The sequence below is a fragment of the Pecten maximus genome, chromosome 4 (assembly GCF_902652985.1).
Source record: "Pecten maximus chromosome 4, xPecMax1.1, whole genome shotgun sequence".
In the NCBI taxonomy this organism is placed as follows: Eukaryota; Metazoa; Mollusca; class Bivalvia; order Pectinida; family Pectinidae; genus Pecten; species Pecten maximus.
The window spans coordinates 13,267,105-13,288,797 of NC_047018.1; the positions used below are offsets into that span (position 1 = coordinate 13,267,105).

Consider the following 21,693-nt stretch of genomic DNA (forward strand, 5'->3'; position numbering starts at 1 on the left):
TTGTCACGTCAAAGTAGGCGTGTTGGAGGTAGTCCAGTATTGTCACGTCAAAGTAGGCGTGTTGGCGGTAGTCCAGTATTGTCATGTCAAAGTAAGCGTGTTGTAGGTAGGCCAGCATTGTAACGTCAAAGTAAGCGTGTTGTAGGTAGTCCAGTATTGTCACGTCAAAGTAGGCGTGTTGGAGGTAGTCCAGTATTGTAACGTCAAAGTAGGCGTGTTGTAGGTAGTCCAGTATTGTCACGTCAAAGTAGGCGTGTTGTAGGTAGTCCAGTATTGTCACGTCAAAGTAGGCGTGTTGGAGGTCAGCAATGTCACGTCAAAGTAGGCGTTCGGATACATCGCCATGACTACACGTACAAGGTAGACTAGGGTTGTCACATTCTGTATATATGGAGTACACTTCGGTAGTCTGCATACTCATTGCCAGCGTGATACCGCCCAGTTATCCTGTCAACTCGGGAGAAGAAATCATTCGATATATCTCCGTGAAACATTGCCTTTTTGTGGTTTAGTGAATCCTCTTCAATCTATAGGTTACTCTTTCATTTACAGATCATACTACGCTTACATACATGCTCCATCTAACACTTGTCTCCCATTAATACAAGTTAAATATGTCTTGCGTTGAAACAAAACATTTTTTATGATAGCATAGATCGATTCAACATCCGCCAGTATCAACACACTTTATCACATTTAGAAAGGTGTACTCTGCGATGGCATCATTAATATAATATACCCTCTATACTTTTGTTATGTGTATCAAAATATAAAATGAGTATGGATAGGGTCTATTGCTGACAATGTTAATATGTATTGTAACCATCCATCATTTGTTGTCTGTCACATTACCAATTCGCGGTACAAATATCGTCTTAAAGTGCCAGTTTGAGGGGAGATAAATTATGGAAAAACCTAACTTAGAATCCATTGCCAATCCAAAGTGAAAGCATGCACCACAACATTCATGCATTTTGTCGATAAATCTTAGGAAATATTGATTGTTGGTGGACGAGTGCCTCGGTGTTTGGGATATATCCACATCTTGTAGTAGTGTCGCAGTACCCGACGGGGCTGTGCTCACCAGTAACGGGCATGTAGACGGCGCGCGCTCGCGTGACGGACGACGTGGTCTATTGAACAGATGTACCCTTTCGAATCAGCGCGTGCGATCTCCACGTCTGACGTCAGACCAGTGCCCCCTGGTGATGTAAGACTGCAGATAAGGTGGCACCGAGGTCTGATTCCTAAACCAGACAGACATATTCAGTGGTTTAGTGTTTTCATAACTACACTACCTGTACCAGGAGACACACTCTCGAATATAAATGTAACAATATCAGGCCATTGGATTATTAATGATGTTTATAGAACCATTAAATGTTTGTGTTGAATTGCTACAACGATACACAGATAGATTGTTAGTGGGGCTGTATTGTATATCTATTGTGACTGGTTTACCGCCTGAAGAGGTCGTCAGTATATTGCTTTCTGGGTAGGATTTACAATACATGCATAAATGATACGGTATGGGTCACTTTATGTACATACATATATATATATAGTTAAACTTTAAATTTCTGTGTTTGTCGGTTGAATATGTAAATAAAAGGAATCAACACGGTAAAAACAGTTAAAATTTAAATTGTTTTTGTGTTTTTGTTGCGGGTATGTGCGGGTCATAATATATAAAGACACTACTTGATGTGATTTTTAATTAACCCAGTACAGTATCAAAAATCTACCAAATGCATTATTGCATTAATTAGTACGCGACTTCTACATTTCCACAAATCATGACAATTCTATATTCCTAGAGTCGCCCTTTTGCCTCCTGTTTTCCCGACGTTTATCATATCATTCCTGATTAATCTGATCTACGGCTTGATTATTGATGTTCCTCACATCAAAAAGCGGCGGACGGCTCAGGAAAGAACCGTTCAGCACTTTGTCAATTTTCAAGTACCAAAGTATCGACTGAGGTAAAATATATGGCGCCGAAGTTTGGACTTAGGTTGGGAACATGGATTAATATTACATGGTTAATTTGCGAGACCGAAGTTTGACCTAACGTAGAGTACATGTATATGGTTTAGGTACATAATTCGGCCTTATTGAGTCTCTGTCACTGTTTACCTAAAGTTGAATTTACTTGATTGACACATGCATATTAATCTGTATTCTTAGTGTCCTGATACCGTAAGTCTAACAGTGTGTCAATCACATGTATCGGCCGGGTTTTATACTCTATGCCCTGTTGATATAGACGAGTATGCGTATTAAGAGAACACGGTGTAAATCTACACGATGAATCTGACACAATGACTCAGATTAACGCTACAAATCGATACTAATCACGCACTTTCGGTTCCGGGTAAAAGGTTATGACCTTTGGCGAAAAGTGTAGCTATCACATGTCATGTTTTATGGGGTTGATTGGCATGCCAAGCTGCTGTAATCTTCGGCAATATCCATCAGCATCTTGTATCGAGGCATCTTCTGAAGCTCTAGATCTGTAAGCATCATCTCTAGCTTGTTTGCATGCGCATGCTCTAATTACTTAGTGGTTCCTCAAACGCGTTAATTTTCTCTCCAATGTTTATTTATGTTCAAAATTGATCTAGACATATCATAACGTTTGTATCAACAAATGAATATTTTATAGGTGTTTCTTTGTATTGTCAGAGTGGTTGTGTTCACTAACAGATGAAACACTATCGGACGACTACACATGGATTACTGAAACTACGACAGAAATTAAACACATGCATGGTATTCCATGGTTCAAAGATTTACTTTGTCATGCGCTTCCCCCTGTGTTAAACGCGGAAGTAAAACTGTTGGTCTTGATTATCGATTAACGCGCCTACTGTCCGCTTGGTGGCTCTCAGACGTCACAATGGCCGCGATCATCACACGGACCGGGATCTCATCGCTCCCAGGGAGCGCCACCGATTCATAATTCATGTCTTCTTGTCATTCGTCATCATTCCGAATGTCAGACTTACTTTTGTTCAAAAGTAGCCCATGTGAATCCCCGTCGGTGCCAAAGTAATAGTGCTGGGAAGCTTAAGAGAGCGAATTCCGACCTTTTCATAAAGCATCAAAATGACATTGCCATGTATTGTCGATATGACGTACCTCTGGCATAAGTTCAATGGTATTGGCAGCATCGGCCTCCTGGGGGTGGTTAATCGAAGACTAGGATAAATGTCAAGGGTTATCCCAGCTCCCCGACAAACGTATCACTTATTGTAAGAACAGCTGTCAAAGTGCAGAACATAAAGTGAAATACTGACATTTGCAGAATATTTGGCGCAAGCTTCGGCATAATGTTCATAGAGAACGAGTACCTGTGTTTAGTATCCGAGAATTTGTCTGCCAAATCAGAATAACAATATCAACTGGAAAGCGGAAATAAAATTCATCTAAACTTAAGATTTCCCTCGGGCTAGGGAAGTGAGAAATTAAAGTTAAATATGGCGAGAGAGCTGGTAGTTGCGTGTGTATAGCGGTTTCGTGGAGTGTAAAACTAGCCACATCGTGGTGTGTGACATTTCGTACTGTTGAACTATCCTACAGGGAAACAGGGACGCGATATCACAACATAATTACTAGGCTATTTTCCTAAATCTGTTTCAAATTCACGACTGAGAAGTGAGAGATTAATTAGTTTTACAGATACATCTCTGGTACATCCCGTGTCCCGTCGGTATGTCTTCGTGGTAGGTATTATATAGAATATCTGGTACATCCCGTGTCCCGTCGGTATGTCTTCGTGGTAGGTATTATATAAAATATCTCGTACATCCTGTGTCCCGTCGGTATGTCTTCGCGGTAGGTATTATATAAAATATCTCGAACATCCTGTGTCCCGTCGGTATGTCTTCGCGGTAGGTTTTATATAAATGCGCGAATTGTTCTGCGCTGTGATCTTCTGTAATAACTACATGTACATTGATTTTCAATTGATACTTTTTTCAATGACAAATGTTAGATTGCACTCTCAAAATTACTGTTGTCGGCGACGAGTAGTGGCTCATCACAGGTTGATCAAATTGTCTAGGAAATAAAGTCGCTACATGTAAATGAGCAGAGGCAATAGCTAACATACCAACTGGTATAAAGAGGTTCACCCAATATAAGTTTTCAACGTATGTTTTCCTGAATGTTGTGATCTGAGAGTATGCACTTCCGTTGATACGTTGTAAAGGCTATATTCCTCTCTAACCACCATATCCAACTGATATTACCGGATTATTTACCATATATAGGGCGTGTAATAATCTTAAAAATATCAGCACAGTCAGTCATAGGAGGGAAATGTGTTGGTATTCAGGAAAACCAAAATATCAACTAATATTTTATTACATTCCATGGTGCTTGCAACATCCACGGTGGTTGTCTGTTTCTGTGCCAGTTTCTGTGAACAGAGCCATGCCATTTAAAGACACTGGCGACACGACCAACTCAAGGCATGTCCTGTCGTGGTTACAATGCATGATTTCACTCCTGATCCATTATACTGGCATGTGAAAGGACCAGTTATGGTTTTATTCATCCATTTCAGGTCTATGAGTCAAATCATTCAGTAGCATTTTAATGACTTCGGTATAGACTTGCCAGCAGATCTCAGAGCCGTGTACACGGGGATGAACGCTCAGTCCAAAGGCCGTGTAAATAGAAATATGAGTAGGAATGTTTTAAAAATAAGAGGATGCAAACATCATAAATCAAGTCGCCTTTCGCGAATGCAATAAGTACTGCAGGTTCTATTAAGAAATGGTTAAATACCTCTATTTCTTTTTGTCACCAATGCTTCTCTATTAGTAGACGTACGGGACTTTACAAAATAAGTGATATTGAAAAACTACTTTACAGTCCTTCAAGCGTATATTAGGTATCAAAAGAAGCATACCAAATTCCATTGTGTTTGGAGAGATCGGGGGATTCCCTTTATTTCAAAGAAGAGTTCTAATGTTCTGGTATCAAGTTAAAACGAGTAATATATGTCCAATTATGTATATAACTTACTATATAAGTTACAAATTGGAACCGTTGAGTCCAAACGTACAAGAATGTTCACAATTTACTCACAGAAACTCGGATAAAGCTTTTTATCTGGGAATATAAAATGATGTACATTTAAAAGAGATTATTTGAAACTTGTTTTAAAACAAAGATAAGTTTATCCAGAAATGGTTTAACGATATCGAGAGTTCCTCAAGAGGATAAACCTGTTCTATTTTCAAAATAAATTCTAAACTTGAAGCTAAAGCCAAAAGAAAGACAAACTATAGTTAATAGTAAGTTTAGAATTTGGTGATGGATATCATTTTGTTAAACAAATAAGACGGAATTAATATAATTTACCTACAATCGTCAAAATGCATGTAACTATAAACAATGTTATCAAATATTAGCAAACTTCTAGGGGGGAAATGAAAAATATTGAATGCACATCATTGGTTTATTGTTGTTACCTTCTAACCATTGTTATCCGCTGTCTATACAGAATGTTATACATACTGATCTATTGTGACATACATTTTATGTGTGAGTATATTAAAACTATTAATCCTGGTACAATTCTCATGTCCTAACAGCTATCTACCTAGAGTAACATTTTAATGGGTACTCAACCTAATACGTATTGTTATTTGATGATATACAGTTACTGTAACAAGTCTATTATCAGATGTGAGGATTGATTAATATCTGTACCATAACTACCGTTTATTGTACCGTCACTTCATTTGAATCTAAAACCTAAAATTGCATGGCTGTGGATGAAGTTTATAAAACTCTCGCTGTGATTGATCAGTTGTTGCTGTTTAAATTATACAGTTCATATGCAACAGGTTTGCTCAAACCCGACCAAGATGATGGAGAGCTAGTTATAAGAATACAATTCATTTCCATAGTTGGTATATTAGTACGCCCGTCTCATCGTGTTCCAATGACCATCGATGGTTCATATACTCATCAGTGCTTTTCTTTCTGTTTTCGATAGAAAATATATTCACGTGGAGATGTGTTGGGTACTTTTTCTGTGCAGAAAGTCCAAACCCTGTGAGACATGAAGTCAGCAAATTCATGGAATCCAACATCCGCATATTATGATCTAATAGATCTTTATTCAAAACCAGCCAGGATGCGAGATGTTCCTTGTACATGCCCGAGAGGTTTGGTGTTTGGTGTAAAAAAAGTGAGGGCATAAATACATACATACTTACACGTATGTCTGCATACTCTCAGGAACGATCTATTCGGTTACGCGCAGACTCCTTCTCCAAATCTCACGGGATTTATCGAGACAATCTAATTGGAATCTGTAATGTTTCAAACAGAGTGCAGGAAGACTTGGGTGGCAAATATCCAGGTTTGACTACGGATTCACACTTTTCGAGAAGGACAGATGTGTGATCAAAAATAAAATCTTGTCTCAGGGGAGACTACATGTATTGGAAACCCCCGACCGGTCCCCTCCCTCTAAACTCTGGAATGTCCGTATCCAACAGCTTCACTGCCTCACGTGCGACACAATTATGTGTGGGATAATCAGGAGACAAACCTATGTCATCTATAAAAAACACAGGTCGGAACTGTTATATTTCATATTTATTATTTTTAATATGAAGCCTTGATTAATTGGTGTTTGTAGGAAGTCGGCTATATGACAATCAATACTCCCGTACCGAACACTCCATTATCAGCTTACGGCGAACAGTATATCAAAATAAATCATATTATGTGTCTGACAGTTGTTTGGGAAATCTTACTCACTGACTGCTAGGAAATGATGCCAACATCGAATACAGTCTTAGATTATTTAACTGCACGTCTGTAACTAAAAGGTTGAGGTATTAATTTGATTAATCATTACTGATAAATAATTCACAAGGAAGAACAAGTTTGGTTAATATAGTAAAATGACAGTTTTGAATGAAAGTGTGTAAATATTTGATGAAGTTTTCTAAAACTGAAAAAACAAACCTGCTGCAGAGGCCCGGTAAGAGGGAATAAACCGTCAACAGAGTCGTTTACTTTCTTGATTTATTGATGATAAACCGTCAACAGAGTCTACTTACTTGATTTATCGGTGATAAACCGTCAACAGAGTCGTCTACTTATTTGATTTATCGGTGATAACTGTCAACAGAGTCGTCAACTTATTTGATTTATCGGTGATAAACCGTCAACAGAGTCGTCTACTTTACTTGATTTATCGGTGATAAACCGTCAACAGACTCGTCTACTTATTTGATTTATCGGTGTTTAACCGTCAACAGAGTCGTCTACTTATTTGATTTATCGGTGTTTAACCGTCAACAGAGTCGTCTACTTATTTGATTTATCGGTGATAAACCGTCAACAGAGTCGTCTACTAACTTGATTTATCGGTGATAAACCGTCAACAAAGTCGTCTACTTACTTGATTTATCGGTGATAAACCGTCAACAGAGTCGTCTACTTACTTGATTTATCGGTGATAAACCGTCAACAGAGTCGTCTACTTACTTGATTTATCGGTGATAAACCGTCAACAGAGTCGTCTACTTATTTGATTTATTGGTGTTAAACCGTCAACAGAGTCGTCTACTTATTTGATTTATCGGTGATAAACCGTCAACAGAGTCGTCTACTTTACTTGATTTATCGATGATAAACCGTCAACCGAGTCGTCTACTTTACTTGATTTATCGGTGATAAACCGTCAACAGAGTCGTCTACTTTACTTGATTTATCGGTGATAAACTGTCAACAGAGTCGTCTACTTACTTGATTTATCGGTGATAAACCGTCAACAGAGTCATCTACTTACTTGATTTATCGGTGATAAACCGTCAACAGAGTCGTCAACTTATTTGATTTATCGGTGATAAATCGTCAACCGAGTCGTCTACTTTACTTGATTTATCGGTGATAAACCGTCAACAGAGTCGTCTACTTATTTGATTTATCGGTGATAAACCGTCAACAGAGTCGTCTACTTACTTGATTTATCGGTGATAAACCGTCAACAGAGTCGTCTACTTTACTTGATTTATCGGTGATAAACCGTCAACAGAGTCGTCTACTTACTTGATTTATCGGTGATTATATGTAACAAATAATTTAGAATGTATACGTAGATATTTTCTAAATGATGCCTCATTACTGATGTGACTGTAGTGGATACATCTCGTCTTGAATATAGTCCTATAACCGACGGTAGTCTATAACCGACGGATACAGTCATATAACCGATGGTATATAGTCCTATAACCGACGGTAGTCTATAACCGACGGATACAGTCCTATAACTGATGGTATATAGTCCTATAACCGACCGTAGTCTATAACCGACGGTATACAGTCCTATAACCGACAGTATACAGTTCTTTAACCGACGGTTTACAGTTCTATAACCGTCGGTATATAGTCCTATAACCGTCGGTATATAGTCCTATATAACCGACGGTATATAGTTCTATAACCGACAGTATACAGTTCTATAACTGATGTTATATAGTCCTATAACCGACAGTATATAGTCCTATAACCGACAGTATATAGTCCTATAACCGACAGTATATAGTCCTATAACCGACAGTATATAGTCCTATATAACCGACGGTATATAGTCCTATATAACCGAGTGAGTAGATGTATGCATCCGAAAGAAATACGGTTTTACGTTTTCATGGAAATTACCATACGCCAATTATAAATGGGGGGGATTTACAGGCCAGCAATATTTCTATTTCATTTTTGTAAAATACTATGGAAACACATTTACTGTAGACTTTCGTTTAATTTCGTATTTTAGTAGGAAAACGTTGAGACTGTAATTTGGTAATCAGTCCATATTTTATATTTGTGTACAATTGTACATGTCCACATACATGTATGCAGGTTGAAAACTGGTCCTTATATCTCGCGTGTCTGTCTGCCATACAATCCTCTAGCTGTGCAATGATGAGCTCCACTTGTAGGTATATACTCGAGATTCCAACAATCAATACTATCTGTATGGCTTCGTGTTTTATTTTATCAACCAATACCATCAAAGGAACACAGCCAAACAGCCATCTACGTACAAATAATACCTTTGTCTTATCAAACCTTACAGTTCCGGGGAAATGGTGAAGAATGGGAACAAATGACATTACAAACATATATCAATGATAGAAGTAAAGGGTGCCTTCATATTTGGTAGGGAATGTTGTCTATGTATCTAAACGTGCATTTGTTAAGCCAACAAAAACGCGAATACTTCATGGAATTCATGGCGATTTCTATACATGGAGTGCACATATTGCACATACATATGTATGTGCACATATTCTTATCACTGACATCATGGATGCAAAAGCAAACATAAAACATGACCATTCAACCATTCACAATAGTTTAGCCTGTCATACCTTCAATATCTTATACCTTTATGTATATCGGCGATAAGAGCATGTTGTGTCAGCGGTGATCGCAACAGCGACCGCCTAACCTGGAACACTGTGTAAACATAACGTTTGCCATCGCGATAGTTATACTGTACGTTCGATCACGGCAATGGAATAAAGCGGGATCGATGTCGTCCGCGCTTCCCTGGCGGATGGTCAGATTGTCATCCAATCATGATTGATTACACAAGAGATAAGAACACTACTGTATACTGGAGTGATCATACACAAACAAACAAACAAACAAACAGGTTTACAATATCTGAGTGTCCTCAAATATCATTGGCCAATACGACTGGGAATAGAGGCAACGGATGAATACCCACGGAACTCTCCGGGGAAAGGAGAACATATTACTTTCAGTAATGATGTGTGGAAAGAAGTGGACGGAACAAATGTGTCGCCACAAAAGCGAAACTAAAAGGACAGAACACTACATGAAATGGCCAATGATAAATTATTCACAGCCAGCGCACTTCAATGGTGTCGAAATTTGGAGTGATTCTATATTTCCATGCAAGTGAGTCAGACAGCAAAGCCCAATATTGTCCATCAGGGGATATATATGCGGTCCCTCAGTCGACTGAGGCTTAACGGGTATATTCTATGCCCCTTCAGTCAAGTCACTGACGAAGGCGTATGTTGTGGCCCTTCAATCGAGCCACTGACGAAGGCGTATGTTGTGGCCCTTCAGTCGAGCCACTGACGAAGACGTACCAGAAATATGTTGAGACCCTTCAATCAAGTTACTGACGAAGTTGTACCGGATTTATTTTGTGCCCCTTCGGTCGAGTTACTGTCGAAGACGAACCAGATACATATGCTGAGACTATTCAGTCAAGGTACTGACGGAGAGGTACCAGATGCATTTTGGGATTCAATTTAGGCCTCAATTTAGTTAATTTTATGTTTCATTTCAACAGTATTTTTCTCGCTTTAATCTTTGAGTTCATCCGCTCATCACTGAAAGAGATGATGCTTAAGGAAATATGACAGGACCAGTATAAAAGACAGAAAAATAAGTCGTGCTAAATAGCACTATAAAACAACATAAACATTGACCCCGTTAAGTAACCGTAAAAAGCTACCACATTGCATGATTAGTAAGAGGCGACTAAATTTGGGACCTATATTTTCTATTCGTTTTTAATAATAATCGTCTACTGTTTCATCGATGGCACTCGCCTTAATAGATTTAGGTCAAACCCAGATTAAATAACATTCTCGGAACCGCTGGGAACATCAACAAGCGTGAAATAGGTCTGACTTCATATCGCAAAGAAAATATAATACGTCTGAATGGGATTCTGTGGCCTCCCTCAACTTCCATTTTGGAAGCCTTGTTCCCGTCAGTAGTAGGCATCTTTCCCTAGAATATTAAATCAACTGTGACATGTACACAATGGACCTTGTAGGTAGGGGAAAACAGATGTTGCTATCTAGAAATGGAAAATTAACGTTAGTTGTAAGCTGTTCATGTTGATGACATATTTAATCAGATTCGTATGGAAACAAAATCGGTCAACAGATGGGTAGAGTTTGTTGAAAAATCTTGTCGCAATCTCAAATAAGTTGTTGCCGATCAGAAATTAAGTCATTCTAACGATTTTTAATTTCGATGTATTTTCTATGGTCCCTATTCTTATTTGTACGGAATACGTTCGTAAATATGAACACATCGCACTCTCCTAAAACACACACACATATGTATTTTGCACATTACTTATTATTCACGACCACAGTACATAATTATTTGATTTAAGGGTATTACCAAATGAAATATCAAATAAAAAAAGAAGTTACACCATATTGTATATCTTGTATCAGTCGTGTCTGTATAAAACCAAAAGCGTAATATTTCCTCGTAAATGACTAATAGAAATTGGAAATATTAGGGATTTTATCTCGATGATTTTAACCCTGTCTAGATTCAAAAGTCTAGTCTGTCACCTTCGTATTTTCCAAATATATCTGTGATAAATGATTGTATAATATTTGTGACGAGTGATTATGTTATATTTGTGACGAGTGATTTGGTTATATTTGTGAAGAGTGATTGTGTTATATATGTGACGATTGATTTGGTTATATTTGTGACGAGTGATTTGGTTATATTTGTGAAGAGTGATTGTGTTATATAATTATGTGACGAATGATTTGGTTATATTTGTGACGAATGATTTGGTTATATTTGTGACGAGTGATTGGTTATAGTTGTGAAGAGTGGTTGTGTTATATTTGTGAAGAGTGACTGTGTTATATTTGTGACGAATGATTGTGTTATATTTGTGACGAGTGATTTGCTTAAAATATGTGGAATGATTTCGTTATATTTTTGTCGAGTGTTTTGTTTTTACTTTTGACGAGGGGTGTGATTATATTTGTGACGAATCATTTGATCATAGTTGTGTCCGTTGATTAGATTAAACCAAGGAACAAACATTTGATAATATATACAACCAGTGATTTGTTATTGTGAAGATTAGCGACACTTGTGACGGTCGATATAAATGACACTAATTCACTGCTGCTGACAGGTGTAGTGATGTTGGTTGACCATATATGCCATGATAATATATACTATTGATGGGACCAGTATCCAACACATTTAGAGACGTTCTATAACCACATACAAGTTTGAGAAGGTATCGGATACAGACTTCATCCAGTATCCAACAGACGTTTTCTAGCACAATAATCGTTTGCTTCTATGGTGTGTAGCAATGCACTGTTGATCTCTATGGTAAAGACTTTCTACTTTTTTGTGATAAGTTGTTTGCTCTATGCACGGTTTTAAACCAAATCACTCAAAACTTCTTTGTTTCAAAATGATCCAAGGTTGAACTCATTAATACAGTTTTTTATTTACCATGTTTTCCTACTGGTGAACATACATTCATTGCGTGGACTATCGATCAGTTGTATCATGATTGTTTTGACTATTAACCTTGTAACGTTACTCTGGGACGATATAAGGTATAGGTAATGGGTCACCTAGAGCGGTCACGCTTGAGCAGCCGTCGTTGTGCCCCTGCCGTCGTTTCTCTTGTTTGGTTTGAGTGATTACTACTGTAGACTTGGTCAATAAAACGTTTGGTTTCCGTCTAGTTTTTGTTTCGTATCGATTTATTAACGGCTCAAAGAAACAAATGAATAATGCTTTGTTTGAGTAGGTGGTGATGTATATAGCCCTTCCTCGTAAGGTTTTCTGCGATTCCGGCATTGCGATTCTTCTCTAACGCACTTAAAAATCAAACAATTCGTAGAGAAATAATGTCATACGGCACAGAACATCTGTTCGTCATATATGACATATTTATGTTATTTTTAAGCAACAAACAAAAGAAGGGTATTTTTTGTGATATGACTATACCATTCAAACATTCAATACAAAGATTTCGATTGGTGAATCTAAATGTCGTCGACTGACTGTCACGTGACCACGTGATTGCCAATGAACTACGTTATAAGTATGCTATTTCTGACGTCAGATCGAACGTTTCGGGCCTTTTTAGGAAATTTGTTTGCTAGGTCATCAGGTGCTAGCTGACCGGAAGTGTCGAGGGGAAGTAACCTATTTACTCTACTTTTCTTAAAAAAGCTTGCACATTCTTTTGAAATTATTTTAAGTTATTTGACTTTGATTTGAGCAACGTTTAAAAATCAGCAATCAGCATTTGACCTTTCTTTAACTTTTTGACCAACGTTTAAACGCACTACAGCATACCACAAGGCACAATCGCACTAACGCACGCCTTCATTTCTCAACACATGTCATCGTTGGCATGGCGTGTTTTCGTGCCGTAATACTCACGTGATTTTAACAACAATACGTTCATCATTTTTAATAAATGAACTAATAATTATATTTCTTAAAACAATTGCATTTTAATAGACATGTTATAAAATTTCGTTTGACTCCAAATTTGTTAATAGAATTTTATAACAAATGAAAGGCAATTGTTTCCATACTCTATTCGTTTTCACTTTATGCAATCTGCACATATTTTACACTCTTTCAACACGATGTTTGGTTCCATTACAAAGTATATGAATACGTTTTTTTCATCTTCAATCCGCATGACCTGTTAAAGTTGCTCCTTATCACATCAGTCCTTCCGCTGACTGTTTACAGGTGTAACTTTATGTCCATGTAAACGAATTTCATTCCAAGAAAAGAAACCTCTGTATAAGATATGTAATGCAATTATTGATACTAATATTTTAATTAATATAATTCCACAGTTCTCATATCCTGATGTACTTAATATCATAGTACTTGTCAGCTGCGATTTAAACAGAATATTACGGTATTTAATTGAATTTATTCGCCATAACTTGTTTGCATTGCAGCCATACCATATGGCTGTTTTAAGTTTTATGTCCGGAGGAGATATGTGGTGAATGGCAATCCCCCATATCCTCACCGTCATGGTCCAATTTATACGCATGCCGGATTTGCTAAGTTTTGCTAAACCTTGGTTAACATTGCTTTTTTACATTGTTTAGCTTTGAAATGAGTTGAATTTTATTGATATAGACGACAGAGATAAAGGAGTCACGAGACCTGCTCAAAATCATTATAATCTTCTGTTTGCATGCATGCTTTATTACCAAAATAATAGTGATCGTTTTTATTTAGGAGTATTGAATACCCAATTCTTGTCTATAATAATAATAACGATTCTTTTTTATTTAAAAGTATTGAACACCCAATTCTTGTCTGTTCATTATATCGTAGAAATATTATAATGACATTTGTAGAATATAACTACCGTAAAGAAAACGTTAATCAGATCACGTTTTAACCATTAAAATGAAATATCGTTATTATTCAATATTCATGTTTCGATGTAATCCAATATCAAATCACGATGTCTGCTTTCGAGATACTTTGGTATGTTATCTATCTATGTATATGATACATATATTGCTTCCTCATCAACAATCAATTCGGCGAAGAGTATTTCTATCTATTTCTACTCAAACAAAGGGACGCTACTCTGATAACTTTAATATTGCAGTGTGTTTTTATTAATATAGGAGAACTACATGTCCCGTTAGAAGTATGTGGTGCCGTGGTGAAGCGAGAGTTGGACTACTGGCAGGTGAACCAGTACTGTATCAAATCGTGTTGCTGGCGACACTACCGTTCCTACATCGAGAACAAAGCCATCCTTGACTCCTTCAACCGCAGTCTTGCGAAAGAGAGAGTGTTTGTAAATATAGACGAATATGAAGGATGGAAGAGATTTCAAATGAAAATCTGGCTCATTCTAGAACACCCGAGAACATCACGAGTGGCCATGGTAGGTATTTCTATAACATTAAAATACTATCATACATTTAAAGGAATAAAATCTACGATTGATAAAAATATATAATGAGCAATGATAAAACGATGAAACTTTCTTTCCCCTTGAATGTTATGTGAGAAAAGCTAATTTTGTATGCTGAAAATCAGTAAGTAATGAGTATCGGTACAATAATGACGGATTGGCGGGAAACAATCGCCAATATCTTACGATTATGTCAGTGAAAAGAAAACAACCTAAGGTATTTGTATATTCATTTATCCACCTTGAGAATTGTATCTCTAAAAACCGGCCATATATTTTTCACATGGATATGGTAAATTCTTTGACTTTAACTGTTGCAATAACGTCTTTTCTCTCATATCTCGCCATGTTGGATAGAGTTTGCCCATGTAAGATAGCTATGTAAGATAAATGTATCTTACATAGCATTTCACGCGCGCGGATTAATCTGCGTTCAAGGGGGACAACTTTCACAACGTCGTCTGCTTGTGTTCACATCCGACAATCCTTATCGTCGGTGTCGGTTTTGAAACGTTGGACTTAACTATAAAAATACATACATTCTTAGATATATATATATCATATCAGCAGTAAATCAATAGGGCTACACGGTTAAACGATTAAACATTTCATCTGAGCGAACATATAACTCCGTTACTGTAACAAACAGTTAGACAACGCCTACATGCCTGTTGTAACAGTTACAGTACAATACAGACTTGCCTACCCGACAGATTTGTCATTTGTCATTAAAAACATGTAAACACACACAATCACCTGGCAATGACAGGAAGTAAAATAAAAGCCATACATAAAAAAATATAAAAAAAGAAAATGTCAAACATCACAACCTATGAAATGGTTCCGTTTGCGTCAGCAGGGGGCCCTGGAATTTGTTTACTCTACTGTACTGTCAGTAACTGTTAGACCTACTCAGTAACCTGTGTATTTGGAAGTTGGGAATTGGCTCTTAAATGAACGAACATTCGGTAAAAATGACACCCCTCGATGTTCATATAAAAATATTTATTTTAATTGTAACTCAGAGTCTATATTTGTGTAGAGTAACCATGAAAACTAACTGCCATCCTAGCCTTTCAATATGATCATCGTTAGCCTATCGACTGACCTACCTTCGTCATTCCATCAAGACAACCGGTTAAACACATACTTATAATCCTATGTCACAGAAAAGATCGAATACTCGTATAGAGTCACTGTTCGCTGGTTCACACACGAAGTTGCCAAAATCACAGTGAATTTAAAATTACCAGCCACGAAACATCGCCGCTTCATGGCGATCGAGATCGACATCACTCTCAATATCCTTGAACTATGAATGGAATTCCAATGACAGTCGTGACGTCATGCAGTGACGTAGTATTTTATAAAAACAATTTGACTTGACATTTAAAAGTACAGTGTGTTCTGTGAAATGATTAAATACGTCGAGGTGCAAATCAAATTATATGTGAAGTTGGAAAACTCATTTCAGCGTTGGCTTTCAGTATTGTTGATAGAACTTCTTTTTCTCGGATGTTGACAATTTGATCACAGCCACGTAAAAGTCGGTCAAGTTACGGTAATTTTTATCGGCGAATTGTTCATTCGTTCATCACTTAACCACAAAATGAATGAAATTTGTGTGCAAATATAGTTTGTCAAAATAGGGTATGATCTTTCAGAATATCACAAGTATATTTAGTAAAAACGTCAAATAAAGAAATTAAAAAATTGAAGAAAATGGATGGCTGAGGGACACTTTCGCCAGAAATTCGGTAATGATATGAGAGAAAAAGACTCTTTCATTATGTGTGTATGTAGGATAGGGATATTCCACCCTCGGGGTCACAAAATGTGGTGAAACCCGAGGCTTGCCGAGGGTTTTACCACATTTTGTGATCCCGAGGGTGGAATATCCCTATCCTACATACACACATAATGAAAGAGTCTTTTTCTCTCATATCCTTACCGAATTTCTGGCGAAAGTGTCCCTCAGCCATCCATTTTCTTCAATTTTTTAATTTCTTTGGGTGGAATTCCCTCGGGTGGAATATCCCTATCCTACATATACACATATGAAAGAGTCTTATAATATTTTTGAGTTCTAAACATTATTTTTATAAAACAAATCACAAACATGTAGATACTTACTGTTTCTGTTTCGAAGTGACATGCTATGTTACATTTGGGATTGGTTAAATGTTTTATCATTTTACCTCTATCGTTACACTTTCAGTGGTAAGGTCACATTTAATAAGATTAAGTGCAGAGATTCAGTAGTCCAAATTATGTCCCATGAAAAGTAATAGAAATGGCACTCTGATAATCTGATGCAACAGTAAACGATTTTCAAATGTAATTGTTAGTTTTAAATCCTTGTAGTTAATTGGTCGATTGAGTGGAAAAGAGAACAGAGGTCCTATTATTATTGTTGAGAACAACTATACCTTTACTATAAAACCTTCACATGGAATGTTACATATCAAATGCCTATCACTCGTGTTTTCCTTTGTAGATATATGGTATTATATCCCTCCTGTTTGTCATCGTCTCTATCCTCGGATTCTGTCTGGAGTCGCTGCCCAGTCTCCGACCAATGAAAAATATCACGCGCACCGATAATACGACCTCCACGTGCGATGATGGATCACAGGGAGTACAAGTTATGACTCAAAATGAGAGTCTCAATATTCTTGATATCATTTGCACAGCGTTTTTTACGATAGAATTAGCAGTGAGATTCGTGTTTGCACCAGAAAAAATCAGGTTTGTTCGCTCTATGATGAACATCATAGATTTGCTAGCGTTAGTTCCTCTGTATATGCAACTGGTGTTCAACACCGACCATTTACAGTTCTGCTATGTGAACGAACGACTGATGATTGAAATCATGTTCGTTTTACGAATCGTTCGAATGTTCAGAATATTTCACCTGGTGAAACACTACCAAGCACTGAAGATATTGGTGTATGCTCTCAAGGCCAGTGTCCAGGAGTTGCTCATGCTGGCTATATTCCTCATCATCGGCATGCTTGTATTTGCATCCATGATTTACTATGCAGAACGAAAGGACGCCGTTCAACCAAGCGATACGTTTAACACCATTCCAATGGGATTCTGGTGGGCACTCATTACCATGACTACGGTAGGGTACGGTGACATATTCCCTACCAAACCGATCGGGTATTGTGTAGGGGCCGCTTGTGCTGTCAGTGGAGTTTTGATGATAGCACTTACCATTCCTGTTATATCAAACAACTTCTCCCTCTTCTATACGCATGTCAGGTCACGTGGGACGAAGGAGGAGGAGCGCGATAAATACAGAACTAGCCAAAGTACGTGCGTAAATAATCCATTCCGGGAAAATTCCTTGCTGACAAATTCGGAGGAGGACGGATACGGGACAATTACGATCGTAGAGAACAATAGGAACCCTTCCCGTGAATCGTACATAGAAACATACATGAATGGACATGCGTCCATTAAACATTTTTCCGGGAAGGAATCGCCAAAGTATAAGTATTTCAAAAGTATAAACGAAGCGTCGTCCTTAAAGGATATCGTCATCCGGAACTCTGATTTTGACTTACATAAAACGTACAATGAAAAGGCGCGTTCTGACGATGGCGTCACCTATTCAGAGGAAACAATTTTGTAACATTTAATTAATTTTCTCCCTGTAGCATAATGTTATTGCTGAGTTTTGGCTTGGTATGGTAATCCTTGTTTCCTTAACGGCTATGTAACATTTTAACTTATTGCAATTGAAATCTTCATCTTAGATTTTTCCATAGGAAAGCAATAATCAAAATAAAAGAATACTTAAACGACTTTAGCGAAAAATGTTTTTAAACGTTTAAGAAAATTGCTTTAAATTAAGATGTTTTCATTATCAGTGTATTAGTTTCCTATGGAAAAACTTAAGTTGATACATAGTTGCACTGGTAAAGAGAGTCGTTAAATGTAAGTAAACCATTTCCCTTGATCGGATATGCTTACAGTCAAATGTATTCTTAGTGGGCATTAGTCTTAAAAAGTTCTTACATATACACATAAGCATACTTAACGATCTACATTATCCTTGTTTGTAGATGATATTGTATGTCCTGTTTGCAGAAGAAATAGGTATGCTTGATACCCACAGAAACCCTGCCTACAAAACATATAAAAATATCACGTTGTTGCTAGGCCTGTTCGTACTGTCAAACATTGGTAGTAGTCGTATTCTGATACTGTACTCAAAAAGTGGAATTAATGACAGTAGGATTCTGGAATATCCTGATCTGTAATGGCCAATGAAAAACATCCCTTGTTCTTAACATGTTATATTTATATTTTATATATACATTAACGTCCCTCGTTCATACTTCATTCATTTGCTATGAATAACTATCGCGTTAATGAAAGGTGTAACGTAGACTGGAGAATATTTTGTGAAGCCATTCCCTATACTGATCACAGTAAACACTTCAGAATTTGAACTCGAGGTCACTACTGAGTCTTATACAGCAGTCGATTGCATCCATCTATAATTAAAACGTAGCCAGCGGAAGACATGTTTCCATTAAGTTGTGTGCTTAGTGTGAGTATTACGACTTCCGTGATAGTAGTCAATTGCTGAGAAAATAAGAACACGAGGCTTTGAGAGCTGCAGGTTGATAAGGGTCAATGTTTATTGTGGACATCATAATATCAATCTTGTTTGTTCGGTGCTTGTGTCGGGTTAATATGTTGGTTCCATCTCGGTTATCTTTTTGAGACGTGGCACTACCTGGATTCGACCCAGACTTTTCCTTCTTTGCTCTGTTGTCTCTATTTGCTTGTATTTTACGGGGTTTAAGTTAACGATTTTAAGTTAAACGTTATCATTCACTTGTGTTTTTTAATGCTTAGTAAGAAGCTCTCATAACAAGAGTATGTAATGCGGTAGAATACGTGACGTCATACTACTAGAGGGTACCTTTTTCAGAAGAGGATGTTAAATGTTGACCCGAGGCTTGAGTGGTGTACACATTATATTAATGCTACTTCTGAAGTCTACAGTACCAAAATACGACTATAACATTGTTTTACATTGATACAAAAGGGCACAAACGAAGATAGCGTCCCGAATGACGAATACCAAACTGTTTCGTTCCTCGCCAGTGATTGTAGAGAGAGTGTGAAAATCCAAGTCAGATATATGTTATTTACATTGAAGGAATATAATGAATTTGCAGACAATGATAACATTATTGGATAATCTATCTACAGCTATCAAATATTAACCCGAGGTTTAGAGACAACATGTCAATATTATCTTCATCGTCTACTAACGTCACAACCGTCTATAACACTACAAACAAAACATTTCGGTCAAATATGGTTATATCTATTTGAAAACTGATATAAAAATCGCCCTTTTCTCGGTTACTATCCCTCAGGTACATTCTAGTGTACATATAATGACACAATCCATCTTAAACCTAACACATCACATCAAACATGAGCATTATATGCAATTTGCTTTGTACCACAAAATACAAAATACAACATAATAGATTATATATACACAATTCCAAATAAGCTGATTACAAATGACCACCAGTTTATAATAAGTGTACAATGGTTCTATCTGGTGTTTGCTACCAACGCATTGCCAGGTACCCAGGAAAAAATCTGTATTAAACAGCATCTGTTCATTTTTACAGTAGATAATATAATGTAAAAAAAAGTTCTTTACACTGGTTTTTTCAATTAAGACCTCTGACTTTGGTGTCTGAAGGTTGTAAGTGATCCAAACACAATTAAGTATTTAAACGAGACAGGTGATCCATCCACCATTGAATATCTATATAAAAATAGATTAACACGAGATAATTGATTCATATATCATTAAATATTTGCATAATTGAATAGATACCTGTTCATTGAATCATACACAATGAAACAGTTTTACACTTAAATATTTAAACCAGAAATCGGTTTGCACACCATTAAATATTTACACGCGTCATTTGATTTATACACAATTCAACATTTATATAATTGAATATTTAAACGAGATAATCTGTTCATAGACCATTAAATATTTACACGCGTCTTTTGATTTATACACAATTCAACATTTATATAATTAGATATTTAAACGAAATAATCAGTTCATAAACCATTGAATGTTTACACCATTAAATATTTACAAGATATTATAGATCCATTCAACATTAAAAATAATATAATTAAATATTTTAACGATATAATTGGTTAAATATACACTATTAGATAATTAGTTCAAACATTTACAAAAGATCATTGATCCAAATACCATCAATTATATGTCTAATTCATGTTTACATGAGATACTTGATCTATACATCATTGAATATTTGCATAATTGATATTCACACGAGACAATTGATCAATGCAACATTCAATATTCACATAATTAATATTTACATGAGATAATTTACCCATACACCGTTAAATATTTATATAATCCATATTTGCATTAAATAATTTATCAATATACATAATGTACCATAAGATATATATATATATAATCCATCTTTACATGAGATAATTGATCAATATACTATAACATATTTACACGATAATTGGTTCACATACCATTAAGTCATGATTTACACAATTAGATGATAGTGACCAAATTACTAGTACTGTATAATTAATGCTTCATGAAATGTTACAGTTTCCTAGATTTTGCCCTTAATTGATTAATTGTTCCACTAACATTCCAAGGTTTGTTTTTGCTTTCACTAAATTCGTAGTTTGTCATAAAACAATACGATAGACAACAGTGTATGCGCAATGACAATTTGTTATTGAAGAAACCCCCGGGAACATCAATGTTCCCAGACAACGGTCAACATAGATCGTGTTGTCATCGTTTGTCTTGGTTTGACGATATTGTAATGATTGATTTTTAA

General features: G+C 36.6%; 1 protein-coding gene across 1 annotated transcript; it reads left to right on the top strand.

Annotated features, from left to right (window-relative positions):
• Positions 1 to 308: 308 nt before the first annotated feature.
• Positions 309 to 18,577, top strand: LOC117326391 (potassium voltage-gated channel protein Shaw-like). The gene is made up of 3 exons (XM_033883138.1): positions 309 to 321; positions 14,490 to 14,755; positions 17,283 to 18,577. Exons 1-3 carry the CDS (start codon positions 309 to 311, stop codon positions 18,423 to 18,425), a joined length of 1,422 nt encoding a protein of 473 aa, XP_033739029.1. The 3' UTR covers positions 18,426 to 18,577.
• The last annotated feature ends 3,116 nt before the right edge of the window (positions 18,578 to 21,693 follow it).